General features: G+C 41.6%; 1 protein-coding gene across 3 annotated transcripts in view; it reads right to left on the bottom strand.

Annotated features, from left to right (window-relative positions):
- The window catches only part of PRKN (parkin RBR E3 ubiquitin protein ligase), a 1,419,146-nt gene that overhangs the window by 629,184 nt on the left and 772,806 nt on the right, over window positions 1-17,156 (bottom strand). For all 3 annotated transcript variants that reach the window (XM_021670246.2, XM_064360477.1, XM_064360476.1), the window contains one exon: window positions 8,183-8,298. In XM_021670246.2, the coding sequence (XP_021525921.2) occupies window positions 8,183-8,298 (116 nt within the window). The remainder of the gene's footprint in view (window positions 1-8,182; window positions 8,299-17,156) is intronic.

Below are 17,156 nucleotides of genomic sequence, written 5' to 3'. Positions count from 1 at the left end.
AGGAATGAATTTTATTTTAGGACAAATTTGAAGGCAATTATGAAACCATTTATACCACACAACGATGACATCAAAAACGTAAGTCTTTATTGGAAGGGTTGAGGGAAATAACAAGGTAGTGCAGCTTTTTAGATTTAATGCCTGATAGGGACCTGGATTTTAAAACATGTGTCTTGAAGGTTAAATTCTGACTAAGCAAACATGGGTATTTTTCATTCTGCTTCAGCTTTGGAAACTAAGGAATAATGACTAAAGGTGAGAGGAAGTTCAGGGATGCATTAGATGCCTTCTATCAATGAAAACGGTCAAACTCTGTAAAATATTTAAAGAGATTTATTCTGAGCCAAATACGAGTGACCATGGTCCATGACACAGTCCTCGGGAGGTCCTGAGAACATACACCCAAGGTGGTTGGGGCATAGCTTGGTTTTATACATGTTAGCGAAGGATGATCAATTAAATACATTTACGAAATAGGCCGGGCGCGGTGGCTCACGCCTGTAATCCTAGCACTTTGGGAGGCCGAGGCGGGCAGATCACGAGATCAAGAGATGGAGACCATCGTGGCCAACATGGTGAAACCTCGTCTCTACTAAAAGATACAAAAATTAGCTGGGTGTGGTGGCACTCACCTGTAGTCCCAGCTACTTGAGAGGCTAAGGCAGGAAAATTGCTTGAACCTAGGAGGCAGATGTTGCAGTGAGCCGAGATCTTACCACTGCACTCCAGCCTGGTGACTGGCGACAGAGCAAGACTCTGCCTCAAAAAAAAAAAAAAAAAAAAAAAAAAAAGGAAATACATTAGTTTGGTTCAGAAAAGTGGGACCACTCAAAGCTGGGGGCTTCCAGGCTATAGGTAAATTTAAACATTTTCTGGTTGACAATTGGTTGAGTTTATGTAAAGATGGGTGAATAGAAAAGGAATGTTCAGGTTAAGATAAAAGACTGTGGGGACAAGGTTCTTTTGAAGTCTTATAATGGCTGCCCTCAGAGACAACAGATGACAAGTATTTCCTATTCAGATCTTTTAGAGGTGTTAGACTCTTAATCCCTTTAGGATTGGGATGGCCTGGAAGAAAAAGATCTAGCTATGTTAATAGAGATTCTTTACAGGTGCAAATATTCCTCCACAAAGGACAGCTTTGCAGGGCCATTTCAAGATATGGCAAAGAAACATGTTCTAGGGTAAAATATTTTGTTTTGCTTCCTTGTCTCATAATGTTATCGAAAGTCAGTTTGGAAAGTAAGTCACACAATAAATAAGGTTAAATAAAACCCATCTGAGGAGAATTTATGATTTGTAGGGCATGGCTCCCCAGCCCCCTTAGACAGGAATTTGGATACAATAAAAAATCAGAGTTTAGTCCTCAACACCATGATAAGGATTTTTCTATTTTGTATGTTTTCAAATTTTACATTTAAAAAATTTTAGAAGGATAGCACTGTAAAGGGAGACTGAAGGAGCAGAAATATCATTTTCGTTTGTGAGACACTGACAAAGCGTGAGCCCCAAGACACACACGCTGGTTAGGAAAAGAATTCTGGTATCCCTTTGGCTTACCCATGCCACCCAGGAATGTTCTGAACCTTCTTGTAGGAAATAATAATGAATAAAAGGTTCCTCTTCAAAGCTTTCCTCTTGGTTCATTACAAATAAATAATGGTTTCTTCAAATGTTAATATATTTTAAAGCTTTTGCTAAGAAGTAGCTGTTAGTCATAATAAATAAGTGTATCCAGTTTTCTTAGTTCGTACACTTTAGCCTAGATATTTGCCCTGACATGCCTAGGCAAGCCCAGGCAAGTCTTAGATCATAGCTTCTTCCCCATCCTTATTTGGAAATGTCATTGCTTCTCTAAGCATTCCTCAAGTTACCTCCTCTTTTTCTTCGTTCTCCTCTGCCTTTATCTCTTTAGAAAAGTTTTAAGTTATTACTTAACTGGGTGCAGCCTAGACTGTGAAGTCCAGTTCCAGCCAATGGAATCAGGACACAGCAGCAGGGCAGATGTGTTAGATATAAATGTCTCTACCTCTTTTCAGAGTCCTCTGGGGCAAGATGGCTAATGGGAGCACCCTTTCTGCAGAAAATAAAGTTGCCTTGCTGAGAAAATTAAATTTATATTTGACTGCTCTTCTTTTTCGGCACCAACAGTTCACATGTAACACTTCTGTTGTAACTTCTATTGGAAATAATAGATTCTGCAATAATAGATTCCAATGCAGCAATTCTGTCTTCAAGTGCTAGACTTACTGGGCTCAATTCAAGTTCTTGCTTTTTGTTCAGCTCATTATGCTTATATTCATAAACCTCAAACTATCAACGCACAATCCTGAAAGGTGACGAACAAGTCACTTGTTGTTAGGAGAGCAAAATACAAGGTTTCATGCCAGAAGGGAACCTGCGGCTTCACAAAAACCTCAGGACATTCAGCTTCTCAAATAGTTCACTTTTTTCTTTAAGGAAGAGTTAAAAATTTTTTTTTTTTTTGAGATGGAGTCTTGCTCTTTTGCCCAGGCTGGAGTGCAGTGGCATGATATTGGCTCACCACAACCCCTGCCACTCACGTTCAAGTGATTCTCCTGCCTCAGCCTCTCAGTCCCAGTCCCTTAGCTGGGACTACAGGCATGCACCACCATGCCTGGCTGATTTTTGTAGTTTTAGTAGAGATGGGGTTTCATTATGTTGGTCAGGCTGGACTCAAACTCCTGACCTTGTGATCTGCCTGTCTTGGCCTCCCCAAAGTGCTAGGATTACAGGCATGAGCCACGGTGCCTGCCTAAGGAAAAGTAAAATTTTTTATGTGAAATGTAAACCAAAAGGACACAAATCATGTACCTGAATTAAATTGTAAGCCTCAAATCTGTCCATGAGTCACACATGTCTCCTACACATCTGCCTACATATTACAACCACATATATGTGATTTTGTAGGCAGCATCACTGCAGACCTCATCTTTGATTTCTGCATTTGTCAATAGATAGGACTGAATACAAGTATTTTTGCAAGTGTCTCAATCAATTTATAAGCTGTGAAGAACTCCTATTCCTCCCTTCTGCAGTCCTCAGAACCAGTCAGAGTCTTGTAGATGACCTGCTTAAATTTCTGGATTTTATACAGAAACCAAAGGCCAGATAAGTTGTGCTATTCTCTTAAGGTCAAAAAGTTAGCTTGATGGCATTAGGGCACTTTGAATTATTATTATAAAAAGGTAAATGAAAAATATACAGAAATATATATGTAAAGCACAAAAACAAATTTTGATTTTCATTAGTGCTGACAACAGAAATGAGTGACTGAGGCAGAAGTCTCAGTCATCAGGGTGTCTTATTCCAGCTTGAGAGCATGCCTGGGAAAAATGCAAGTCACAGACACATCTGTGGCTGTTTTTTCCCCAAAGAGGTTCTGAGGAGATTTAACATTTATGCATTTTCATTAAAAGGGGGAGGCAGCGAGCCACACTTGTGGTGGTGACACACTTGTGAGCCTTCAGGCAGTGCCCAGTAAACCGATATTTTACATAAGATAAGGTGAACATTTAAAGAAAATCGGAATCGAGCAGGCAGCTGTCTCAGGGAGGGTGAAGGACTGATTTATCTCATCTTGTCTTTGTTCTGTATCCGAGAAGATATAAGCCATTAATCGACATTGTCAGTGTGGATAATGTGGGTTTTTCTTTTGAGACACAGTTTCACTCTGTAGCCCAGGCTGGAGTGCAGTGGCATAATCCTGTCTCAATACAAGTTCTGCTTCCGAGGATCAAGCAATTCTCCTGCCTCAGCCTCCTGAGTAGCTGGGAATACAGGCGCACACCACCAGGCCCAGAAATTTCTTTCTTTTTTTTTTTTTGAGATGGAGTCTTGCTCTGTCACCCAGGTTGGACTGCAGTGGCACAATCTTGGCTCACTGCAACCTCCACCTCACAGGTTCAAGCAATTCTTCCACCTCAGCCTCCTGAGTAGCTGGGACTACAGGTGTACACCACCATGCCCAGCTAAATTTTTAGTTTTAGTAGAGACAGGGTTTCACCATATTGGCCAGGCTTGTCTCTAACTCCTAACCTCATGATCTGCCTGCCTCAGCCTCCCAAAGTGCTGAGATTACAGGCATGAGCCACCACGCCTGGCCTATTTTTTTTTTTTTTTTTTGTATTATTAGTAGAGATGGGATTTGCCCATGTTGGCCATGGCTGGTCTCACACTCCTGGCCTCAAGTGATCCATTACTGGCATGAGCCACGTCCGGCCTCAGTGTGGAGCCTTTTGGAGAGCCTGGTTTCTGTTTAGCCCTTAGGGAACAAAGTCTAGAGGTGGTTAGAGAGGAAGGGGGCATAACAGGCCTGTCTGACATCCTACCCCATCATGACTGGGACTCAGCTTCCCAGGTGTCTCCATGGTCCCCTTGACCAGGAAGGAGTCTATTCAGCCTCTTCAGTTGGAGGCTTAGAATATTATTTTTATTTCCCATTATAAGTACACAGAAAATATATTTACAGATAAATTAATACTATCCTATGATTTTCATCTATTATGTGGTTATGTCTAATTTGATTAATGGTGTATGATTAATACACATATATATAAATAAGAAAAAAATTATAAAATAATAGATTTTAAAAATCCTTTTATTTTTAAGTCTGTAATTAATTATGAATTTGATTCATCTCCAGGAAAATATGATACTTTTAAATAAAGACCAAAGCAACATATTTAAACATAAATTCAAAAGCCAATATACTGTATTTATAAAGGACACCCTGATATTATGAATAGCGAATGAGAAAGCAATTGCTGAGACCAGATCTGTTTTGCAGACTTTTTGTATAGCTTTTGTACTGAGGTTTTGCACTGTTCTCTCACAATAAAAAATGCAAATAAGCAAATGAGAAATTCTTGAATTCATAAATAACAACTTAAAACAATTTAAAAAATCTCCTTTATCAAAAAGGCAAAGACAAAAATCATGAGCATATGCAATACTGAAAGAGAGATAGGAGGGGCCTCTCAAACATGGGAAGCCAGATCAGAACTGGAGCAGTGTTGCTGGAAAGCAATGTGATGATACCCATTAAGAACCTCAAAAATGTCCATTACCATGGACCTATACAACCATTTTTACAGCTGTGTTCTTAAGAGTAAGGCAGGCAGTCCATGATGTCTTTAAAATAATATGATTTTCAGTCTTGTTTTTTAAAAAACTGTAAGTATTCTAAATGCTCAACAGTGGGAAAATGGTTAAATAGAACCGAGACAGCCAAGTATAAAGGGGTATCCGGAGAAACTGACTGGCCTGTGCACTGGGAGAAAGGGATGGAGACTTGGGAAGTTCATGTTGTTTGCGGCAGGGAGGAGCCTGGCTTCTCCTGATCGGCGTAGTACCTGGGACTCTTGCTTTGCTGAGAGTACCTATCACCCTTTTTCTTTTCCTTTTCCTTTTTGCCCAATAAGTTACATTTTTCTCACCCTCAAAAGAGTCTGCGGGCCTAATTTTTCACGGTTGTGTGACAAGGACCCCATTTTTAGCTGTACTAAAGAAAAAGTTCATACGACAGCATCTTCCCACATGACAGAATTCCAGGTACCTATTTTTAAAAAACCGTTTTCATGGCAAAGAAAATTTATTATTATTTTCATTTTTTATTTTTTTGAGACAGGGTCTCACTTTGTCACCCAGGCTGGAATGCAGTGGCACAAACAGCTCAATGCAGCCTTGACCTGCCAGGCTCAAGCCATCCTCTTGCCTCAGCCTCCTATGCAGCTGGGACTACAGGTGCATGCCACCACGCCTGGCTAATTTTTATATTTTTTGTAGAGACAGGGTCTGGCCATGTTTCCCAGGCTGGTCTCAAACTCCTGAGCTCAAGTGATCTGCCTACCTCGGCCTCCCAAAGTGCTGGGGTTACAAGTGCGAGCCACTGTGCCTGGCTGAGTGTGCCATTTTAAAGATAAGTGCAGAGGAAAAAATTTATCGTAACGTCATGCTAAATGGAAAAAGCAAGATACAAAACTATACATACAATATAATTATATAGCACACACATATACTGCAAATATGTAGGCATAATAAAGATATTGGGGGAAAAACAAAATTTTACTAAGCATTAGGGTAAAAATAACTTCTAACACCTTTTATAGTTTATTGTGAATGATTTCTAAATTTAAAAAGAAAGCATTTTCAGGAAAAACCCCCAAATGATCACCAAACTGCACGGAGTGTCTGTGCAGGCGCTCATCATGTCCTTACCCATGGGAACCTCAAGTCAGAAGGAGTTCGTCTCTCTTTCCTATACATGGGACACTCCTCTACTGCCTTACATGAGAAGGGGCCTTACTCAATCAAGTGGTCGGTTACATACACACACTCTTAAGATGCATCTGGATATAGTCGCTTCTATTTAAATTCTCTCAAAAGTAATCATATGAAAAAATTTATTGTGACAATAGTATTTTTCCAGCAATTATCGCCCTGTGTATCTGAGAGGTGGCTCGTTTTCTTCAAAAGATATTGCCAGTTACTAACATGAATGTAACAGTGTTAACAGCGGGAAACGGGGAGGGCCATGCTCTTAGTAAGATAACACCAACATTACCACATATCTTAATGTCATCTTTACCAACCTTAATGGAAAGTTTAAAATACTGGCTGACGAGATGCTTTCTGACTTACAGAAAAGTATTCTGAATTTTTCCTTTGAAAAACTGAAAAGTGACTTCAATTACCTACTGCTATCAGAGCAGTCAAGCCCTCACTTTTAGCACTTTCTGATTCCTTTCCTGAAACACCAAAATCCTCATCTTAGCTGTTCTTCCTGCATGTTGAAAGCATTAGCCATGCGCAGTCACTCACCTTGGTGAGAGGCTGAAGCGCTGCCTTTTAAAGGCAACATTGTGGTTTCCTGCCACAGCAGTGACTAAACACGCAGCAAAGAGAAAATCTTGTCTCATTTTCATTCCTTCTTGGAAACAGGTTTGTTCAACAGATGTTGTTAAAGTTTTTGGGCTTCTATTAATCAATATTTTAACTTATTAGAGAATAGACACAGCCTGATAGGAGTGTGAATATTTGCTTATCATGAAATCACAGAGTTTAAAGCAACTTTAAAAGACCATCTAATACAGTTCCAAAGGCCAAAGAGAGACAACACATAAAATGATTAGGGTATATGAGTATTTTTGCTTAAAAGTCTGAAACAATAGATTCTTTAACTTTAATTCATTTTGGCAATTCATTAAAAAGTTCGTCCTGATATTAGGGCTAAGTTCTCACTATTGCAATTTGAGCTTCTTAGCCAACCTCAAAGAACATATAATGAAACTAATTTCTTTTCCTCTGTCCATTTGCAAAGTGTAGAGTAAGGAATTCTACTCTGAACTGCCTCCTCTGCAGAGCAAATAGACTCAGTTTCCTCCACTTTGTCCTTGGCTCCTACACTGCAATTCACATCAAGTCACTTTCCATTTTTTTCCTAACAGACCATCTCCATATTTGCTTTTCTTGTATTCACTGAGATTAGAAATAACAAGGTCCAAAACCAGCTACATGCTTTCATTTTGAGTATATGAATGTGTGCGAAGCCTCAGCATAAATACAGGCAAATATGGAGAACTGAAATGTATGGAAAAGACATTTTAAAAATAAAATGTATGGGCTATACATTATGGTGTTCATAAATTGTTTTTCCATTCCTGGCTGGGTACAGTGACTCACACCTATAATCCCAGCACTTTGGGCTGAGGCAGGCGGATCACCTGATGTCAGGAGTTCAAGACCAGCCTGGCCAACGTGGGGAAACCCTGTGTCTATTAAAATTACAGAATATTAGCCAGGCGTGGTGGTGCACGCCTTATGTTAACATTCCTAATGGTAGCATCATATTTGAATTTTATTTTGGAACTTAATGGATGAGTTTACACTTTATACTCAAATATGTGCACTTACATTTTAATATCAACTAAGATTACACTATGGATATGCCATCTCACATCTTTGGACCCTATGTACCTAGTTAAACTAAGTCATTGGCATTTTAAATAGTTCCATCACATGAAAACATACCCAACTTGGGCAGAAACATCAAAAGAAAGCAGACACTCTCCAGGGAAGAGTTCACAGAGGAACGCTCGTGTGGCAGAACGGTACGTGGGAAGTAAGGAGCGGAGGAGTGACGCTGTTCTTAGATCCTTACCTGACATCTGTGCACGTAATGCAAGTGATGTTACGACTGTTTGTTGCGATCAGGTGCAAAGCTACTGATGTTTCCTTGTCGGAGGTTGGGTGCGCTCCACATTTAAAGAAAAATTCCTGAAAGAAAGATAAATACGATCACACACGTGGAGCCCGACTGCTCATTTCTCCTCTAAATGTTTCGACAGTAAACAATCTCTTTGGGCAAGAGAAGAAATCGGTTATGAGGTGTGAGCTGGAAATAAATCAGCCTGAAACCTTTCCCAGAAAAGGATGCCCTGTGCCACAGTGGTCAAGGATTCCCTTTCAGAAGGGCCCGAGTCTCTGCTAATTACTCCCTCTTCCGCTCTTTAAGCAAGGGAGCTGGGGATATGCTGTGACCTTCCTTTAGTGATGCCCCCTCGATAATAAGTGAGTCTAGAAGAATCACAAAAATGGAGGTAGGAGGAAGCCTCTCACTAAGGAGGAAAGGGAGACACGAAGCCATGAAATGACGTGCCCATGGTCAAACAGTGAGAGGTGAAGCCAAGAGGTAACTCGAGCTCCCCGCAGGGAAATCCAGTGCTTTTTCTCCAGTATCACTACAGGTTAGTCATTTAGCAGAGTAAGGACTGGAGAGAGCCCTACTGTAAACAGCACAAGTACACGTGGCCTCCTGGTAGACAGAGAAATGCAACAGAGGCTGGGCATGGTGGCTCTAGCCTGTAATCCCAGCACTTTGGGAGGCCGAGATGGGCGGATCGCTTGAGGTCAGGAGTTCGAGACCAGCCTGACCAACATGGTGAAACTCTGTCTCTACTAAAAATACAAAAATTAGCTGGGTGTGATGGCACATGACTATAACGACTATAATCCCAGCTACTAGGGAGGCTGAGGCAGGCAAATCACTTGAGGTTGCAGTGAGCCGAGATCACCCACTGCACTCCAGCCTGGGTGACCCAGCGAGACTCTGTCTCAACAAAGAGAAGTGCAGCAGAGCATGGCTCGCCCAGCCCCATCTGGAGTCTGCCCCTTTTCTGCCTGGTATCAACACCCCAGCATTCCCAGGAAGACTTTGCTGCCCACCCTCCATGCCAGGCAGCTGGAATGTTCCCATCCAGTATCCTGCGGCTTCTTAGTTCCTTTCCCCAGCCAGGTCCTGCCGCATACTCCCTCATTTTAGCTTTTCACATTGGTCACAGTCTTTTGATAATATTCTCCCTTCCCAAGCACATCTTTTATTTCTCACTTTTTCCTTTTCTAACTTCTATATTTATTCTCATTCTCCTTCGGTTCATTCATACACCAAAGCGTTTGGCCAGTAATTGCTCTGCTTCTTGTTACATGGTCTGTATGCCTTCCACGATACTAACGTCTGTGAAGCTAAATTTTCTGCTACTGAAAAAAGAATATACAAATATATTACTGGATGACAGAATAACCCCTGCATACCAAACTTGCTCCTAACTCCATTTGTGTTTAACTACCTGAAACATGGAAAGGATTTTCCCTTAAAACACTTGACCTAGTAATGACAAACTCTGATGTGAAGTGCAAGATATGAAATATGAAGTGCTGTTGACCTTGGAGGTCATATGGTCTTTGTCACACTTCTCAACTTGGTCTCATAGCCTAAAAGCAGCCATAAGCAATATGCAAATGAATGGGCATGGCTGTGTTCAAACAAAACCTTATTTACAAAAATATGTGGCAAATTAGATGTTCCCTGCAGGCCACAGTGGTCCACAATGAGACATTTGTAAAACGTTTTATTCATATTTGTATCCTAACAGTGACTGACATAGGATAGGCATGACATATACTTCTTAAATGATTAACAATGGATGTAATCAATGCTATTTATCATTTCTTTAATAAATGCTGTATGCTATCCCCTTATACATTTCACGGCAACATTTAATTTCTTCTTTTCCTATTTATAATTTAACCTCATTCTCCTCTGACATGCGACCCTGAGCAGCACCCCTTGGTCTGAAACTGTAGTGTGCGTCAGAATCACTTGGGTGCAAGAGGGCAAGGGCTTGTTAAACCAGAGATCGCCAAACCCACCCTGGGATTTTGTAAATTCTGGGATGGCATTAAGACGACTTTCCACGTGATGTCGTTCCTCCTGCTCCAGGGGCCACACTGGGAGAAGCCTTGAGCTTCCACCAGCATCAGCGGCAAAGCGAGTAAACTCTAGTTACCGTCTCACGAGACCGCCGCTGTAGCAGCTCACTCACCATGTCTGAAAACAATGCTTCATCGTAGGTAAAATATGGGACTCTCAAAAATCTGGAGTGTGTCGCTTTTTTTTGAGACAATCTCACTCTGTCGCCTAGGCAGGAATGCACTGGCATGATATTGGCTCAATGCAACCTCTGCCTCCAAGGCCTCCCAAGTAGCTGGGATTACAGGCATCTGCCATCATGCCAGGCTAACTTTTGTATTTTTGTAGAGATGGGGTTTCAACATGTTGGCTAGGCTGGTCTTGAATTCCTGACCTCAGGTGATCTACCTGCTTTGGCCTCCCAAAGTGCTGGGATTACAGGTGTGAGCCTGTAAGAGAAGTATCCCAAAGCCAGGGATTTGGAACCCAGGCTGTTCTTCACTACAAGTCTCACCAATCCCAGGTGGTATAACTTAGTTAACTAAAGCTATCCTATCTGGGGCAGTGGACCATCAGCCGGCCCTCACACCTAGAGTCCTCAGCCCACGGAGGGGTGTGTGTTTGTGTGTGTGTGTGTGTGTGTGTGTGTGTGTGTGTGTGTGTAGTCTGGCTGGGGTGGATGGGATGTCCAGTGTGTGTGATGGGCCCAGGTTCAGGCGTGCCTGTGGAGTCCTGTCCCTGAGTCCAGGACCTTCCCCACAGCAGCATGGAAACCATGCTGGCTGATTTATTTATTTATTTATTTATTTTTCCTGAACACAGGATCCTGTCCTTTTTACTCAATCTTTTAAAATGCAACAAATCCTTCAATGGCCAGCTCAAGGGTATTGAGAAAGAGATTTAAAACAATGTCTGACCATCAAAACAAAAAGTCTGAAGGACATGACTGACCTTTATGAAATACACTCCGCTAGCTATGACTGTTTTTTGCAGACATGAAAAAAATCCTCATTCATAACAAAGTAATTCCTCCAGAACAGCTGAGTTGGCAGGACTATTGAGAAGGTATTTCATATACAGATAAATAGAGAGAAAGCATTTATGTTTTTTTCTTAGCTTACAGAAAGCTGCAGTAGACATTCAGCTAACAAATCACAAATTGTTCTAACACCAGATAAAATTCAACCAGATAAAAGCCTTTTTATTGGGGGTTGGTGTTTATAGATAATGGTGTAAGAAGTTACAGATAGTTGAAAAATTCTAGTAATTCATATAGTGTGATAAAACTAAAATGCACATTGCCAACCCTATATTAGATATGTATGTCTCATCAGTAAATTTCAGTGCTTTCTCCACCAATTTTTATGACAGAACCTTTTTGTGTAGCACTAGAGTAACTGGCAAGAATTGTGAAGAATCTGAGATTTTACCCAGCTTGCAAGTTAGCAAGCTAGTTTGCCGCGGTATCATGAATGCTGACAGAAGACAAGAGACTCCTGCATCAGAGACAAAGGAATGCAGAACTCGGAGCACACGCAGAAAGAAGCATGAGCATCGTATTACACCAGTTCCCCTCCACACATCTCTCTCAGGGTGGAACTAGATGGGCTCCGTCAGATTCTGCAGGTGCAGTGGTTTTGCATCACAGCTGAGGACTCTGAGCTTAGGAAACTCAAGTCTTCTGTAAGTAGTGCTAAGCAAGCCATCTTTTCATCCTAAAGGGAGATATTATCTTTATCATACTGGATAATAAGCAAATCTGCCTTTTGATCTGGAGAGAGACATTATCTTCTCTACTTCCAAGGTCATTTGCTCTACAACTTCCTTGAAAGGATGGGTCAGAACAAGTTAGTGCCTCCCTAAAAGACGAGCAACACATGAGAGACCCACGGAGCATTGCTTCTCCGATAACACCTTTTCTTTCAGGCTAACCAGCAAAGTGAGCTGGTCATTTCTGCTCCTATACAATCAGTGGGCTAAGATTGTTGAAGTCTTTTCCGACATTTCCAATCTGTATTCAAAACCAGCAGACAATAAAGCAACACACAGTAGAAGTTAAAAGGGCCTTTTTCTAAAATTCCACCTTGGGTGAGAATCGCTTGCTCACATAGGAGTGTCATCTCACAGACAGTTGCATGATTCTTTGGAATTAACTGTCTATGAATTCTTTGTTTCTCTTAATTACTCAGTTTAAAAAATTGAGGAAGTCAAAGCCAGGAAAGTCTTCTAGCTAGAGTCCAAGAAGGCTGGTCAGAAGGCTGACACCACTGCGCCACTGTGAGGTCACTGCGGCATGGCAGGGCTCAAGCCAAGTGGCCCAAGAAACATCTGGAGCTGTGCTGGGTGACTGTGGTCATGCCCGAGGCGAGGCTGCTCAAAGTGGCATTGTTTGAGTTCTAGCATGTGTAGGGGTTGGCCGGGGGAAGTCGCTTCTAGGTCACTAGGGAAGCAGTCCTCTGGGGAGCAGCAGGGGAGTGTCCTCTTCATCAAGAAGTCCAGCTGTTAATTCTAGTGTGGCTGGAACAGAATCCTTAACTGTGGGTAAACTGAACCTCAGAGAGGCCCACCCCACCTCTTGCAAATGCTAGGTCACACATAAATCAGCTACAAAAAGATGCATAACAAGTCCTAAATATATAAATACATAAATTCCCCCACCTACCCAGGAGCTGTAATTCCCAGGAGCGTATTCATTTCATTTGGATACAAATATTCACTTCTGAGAAACCATAATTAGCTAGGGAGATAAAATCTGTGACAGCAAATGGCCAGTTTTGTTTTGTTTTCAAATAATATCTGAAACGATTTCTTTTTATACTTGAAAAAAATAAGACCTTAGCAAATGCGCTTGGCTTAATACTGTGACACTGTCGAATGCCGTAAGCGTTTTCCACTTTGTTATCTATTTGAGACAGGGTCTCGCTCTGTAATCCAGGCTGGAACGCAGTGGCATGATCTCAGCTTACTGCAAACTCTGCCTCCTGGGTTCAAGCAATTCTCATGCCTCAGCCTCCTGAGTAGCTGGGATCATAGCTGTATGCCACCACACCGGCTAATTTTTCTATTTTTAGAAGAGATGGGGTTTTACCATGTTGGCCAGGCTGGTCTTGAACTCCCAACCTCAAGTGATCCACCCACCTCAGCCTTTCAAAGTGCTGGAAACACAGGCTAGAGCCATCACGCCTGGCCCATTTTCTGCCTTATTATTATTAAATGGAAAATGCAACAGTTGTATTCCTTAAGCTCTTAGAAGGGTACTCACACTTTTAACATTTCTCTGGACAAGGCTGTGATCCTTTCCTTCCATTCTTCTCTTTCATCACAACTCATTTGCTCTCTCCTCCCCACTGTAGAGGCCTGACTGCAAATCACATCAGATCCATACAGATCAAAGGGGTGCCCAGGAAAAAGCATGAAGATGTCAACTGGACTGTGGCATTCCTGGAAGCCACTCCTGCTCACTGGAGATGTCCCTTCACCCATGACTCATGAGCAGTGCCTCTCACAGAGGAGAACTAGAGCAGCACGTACGGAATAAATAACCCAGCAAAATTGGAAAATTAGCTCAAACACCAAGAATCAAACTGCATAAAAACATTTAAGATCAGAACCTAATTAGTCAAGCCCAAATATAATTTGATAGATCAGATTACTATAAAAATAGACGACAACTGGCTTGAAAGCCCCCGCTTATCACAGTCACAATAAGGTCAAACCTGAAATATCATTAGCGGTAAGACCTGACTTATTTACCTGTGATCCTTCCAATAGCTTTTATTGAACATCCTAAACCTTATGTTTATAGTTTAACAATTATGTTTTCCAAACAAAACATTGCATCTATATTCACAAAGAGTTAAATTCCATTCTAGTCTCCAAATCCTTCTTAGATAATATTCCCAAAAAGAACAAAAAAACTATCCTTCTCTTGATAAAGTAACAGGGACACACAATTTTCACTAACAGGGTTGCAGCAGGTGTGTAGTTTTTACGTAACACTTAACTGCATAGCTATTTGCATGGCTCGGGGTCTAGTTAGGAAAACAGGGCCCACACCAGGTGGTTCAAATGACAGAATGTAATGAGATTAGTTATGGAGGCGTGGAAGCACTATAGCACTTTTTAGAAGGACTAAAAAGGGAAAGGAAGCCACTTGAGGCTAGCATCATTATTGTGCAGCTGCCATCTGGGGCTAGGGGACAATGGGAGAAGGTGCTGGGGTCACCACAGCTCTGCAGCTGGGCTGTTTGGTTGGGAGTGTGACAATGAATGGGATGAAGCCACTGCCAGAGATGTCCCCTGCAGAGAGAGGGAGAAATGCTGCTGGCTTCTGCCTTCTCTTGGCCAGTCCATCTCCAGAAACAGTCAGCCCCAACTTACAGAGCAGAGGGGAAAAGGTGGCGTGGCACTGAAAGCCACCAGCAGATGACTGCTGCACCGCCAGGAAGCAGTCCTGGCGTGAGATCAAAATTCTCCAAGTGTCACCCTTTGTTAGTGGTGACCCATTCTAATCAGCCTCCACAAAAACAAAAAGATACATTCAGATATTGTTCTGTAATATGTATTAAAGATACACAAATAGACAAATACACATTGTGTATTGAGATCAAACTCAACTATACCTGTCAAAAGATTCTCCATCCAACTTTTCCGATGATATTAACTGAGGATACAGGGCTGTGGTTGCTGCTTATGAGATGAACTAGTAATAAGTATCTTACATCTATATCACAAAGGTTCTCACAGTTACCTAGTTAAGACAGACAGCCTGTCACTTCCAATCAATCTAAACGTCTCTCACAGACCTAAAATCCTGTTTGTAGCTAACAGCAACAGATATTCCTGTTACTATCTCTTCACAAACTCTGCAGGCTAGAACGGTTCCTCATTAGTGAGATACAGATTCTTTTCTAAGACACAATTATTAATTTTAAGTCTTCCTATCCATGCAGAGGTTTCATTATTAATCTTAATTAAAGTTTTATGTTCTGTAAGTAAAAACATGCCAGCCAGGTAGGGTGGAACACACCCATAGTCCCAGCTATTTGGGAGGCTGAGGTGGGAGGATCACTTGAGCTCAGGAATTTGAAGCCAGCATGGGCAACATAGCATGATTCTGTCTTTAAAAACAAACGAAATCCCCATAAAAACAAACGAACTGGTCAGGCACAGTGGCACACGCCTGTAATCCCAGCACTTTTGGAGGCCGAGGTGGGTGGATCATGAGGTCAAGTGATCAAGAACATCCTGGCCAACATGGTGAAACCTGGTCCCTACTAAAAATACAAAAATCAGTTGGGTGTAGTGGTGCATGCCTGTAGTCCAAGCTACTTGGGAGGCTGAGGCAGGAGAATCGCTTGAACCCGGGAGGCGGAGGTTGCAGTGAGCCAAGATCATGCCACCACACACCAGCCTGGCAACAGAGTAAGACTCCATCTCAAAAAAAAAAAAAAAAAAAAAGCCAGATAAACCATAACCACAACACTAGGTACCTAGCACATAAATAAAGCCTTTAAAGTAGCCATGCCAAAGCCTGTTCATCTTGTGACTTCTTCATCGTGTCTTAGCCTTCATACTGAAGTGTTAGATTTACTGGGTATTACATACACCCGGTAAGTCATTTTATCAGTTCTGATACATAATAACTATGCAAATTGTTGGACTGTATAATGAATGTACACTTTGTTAACAATGCCAGTTTTACAATTAAGTTATACCTAGTCAAACAAATGAGACCTAAAAAGCTAATGAGTCTATCATTATGTCCAATTACAAGTTTGTTTTCTTTCAAGATGTTAATAAAGCCTCTAGATGATGTGCAAAGTTTATCAGGAGAAAGAAAATCAGTATGCTCCCACACAAAGCAAAACCATGTGAAAACTTTGCTGAGAAGGAGCCTGTCAGTTTATGGTTCATGTCTTCAAGAAGTCTAACTTAAAACAAAAGCTGACTAATATAACCCAGGTCCTCCCCTTCTCTGCCTGATTGTAAGTTCTTCAATATGCCAGGACTTGAAGTTTATTCCAGGGGTAATGCCACTCAGCCAGAATTTGATGTTTATAATGTTAAGAGTAAAAGGAAGATTGTTAAAGAAGATACTCAAAATGATTCCTGAAAAGAAAAGGTTTGCAGTCATTAGTGAGCCTTATAAAATGTGTGAAAGCTAAGAAAACTAATATCCTCTTTCATAGCTCAAGGTACTTGCTCCAACAAGCTCAGATGGCTGCACCTCCTTGTCCCTTTCCTAGCCCAGGGGCAAGCAGGCAGCACTAGTTTCATCAGTCAGAATATAACAGCCTCCCACATGTGATCCTGAGATACCTGGGAACCAAGCTGGGGCTCAGAAGGAAGCAGTGATGACAGAGAGACAGTCTCCAATGAGATCACTTGTACCCTGGATCCAGCTATGCCTGATGTTTCCCCAGTTACTTATTTTGAAATTTTTACTTATTTATTTATTTTTTTTGAGATGAAGTGTCATTCTGTTGCCCGGGCTGGAATGCAGAGGCACGATCTTGGCTCAGCCTCCCAAGTAGTTGGGATTATAGGTGTGTGTTACCACACCCAGCTAATTTTTGTATTTTTAGTAGGCACGGGGTTTTGCCATGTCGGCTAGGATGGTCTTGAACTCCTGACCTCAGGTGATCCATCTGCCCCAGCCTCCCAAAGTGCTGGGATTACAGGAGTGAGCCACCGAGCCTGGCCAATTTTTTTTCATTCTTTAACTTAGCAGTGCCTAAAGGCACTTCCAAGACTGATTTCCATATAATCTTTCAGACTGCAAAACAAGGATTTTCCTTTTTCTTTACCATTTTGGAGAAAGCTTTGACCCTAGGTGTTGTCCCCTGGTTAATCTATCATTGGGGAGTTTTTTTTATTTTTTAGA

This window comes from Aotus nancymaae, unplaced genomic scaffold (genome assembly GCF_030222135.1).
Source record: "Aotus nancymaae isolate 86718 unplaced genomic scaffold, 86718_ANA_hifiasm-v0.15.2.pri h1tg000040l, whole genome shotgun sequence".
Taxonomy (NCBI): domain Eukaryota; kingdom Metazoa; phylum Chordata; class Mammalia; order Primates; family Aotidae; genus Aotus; species Aotus nancymaae.
Note: the sequence above shows the minus strand (reverse complement) of the source record. Positions and strands in the feature narration are given on the sequence as shown.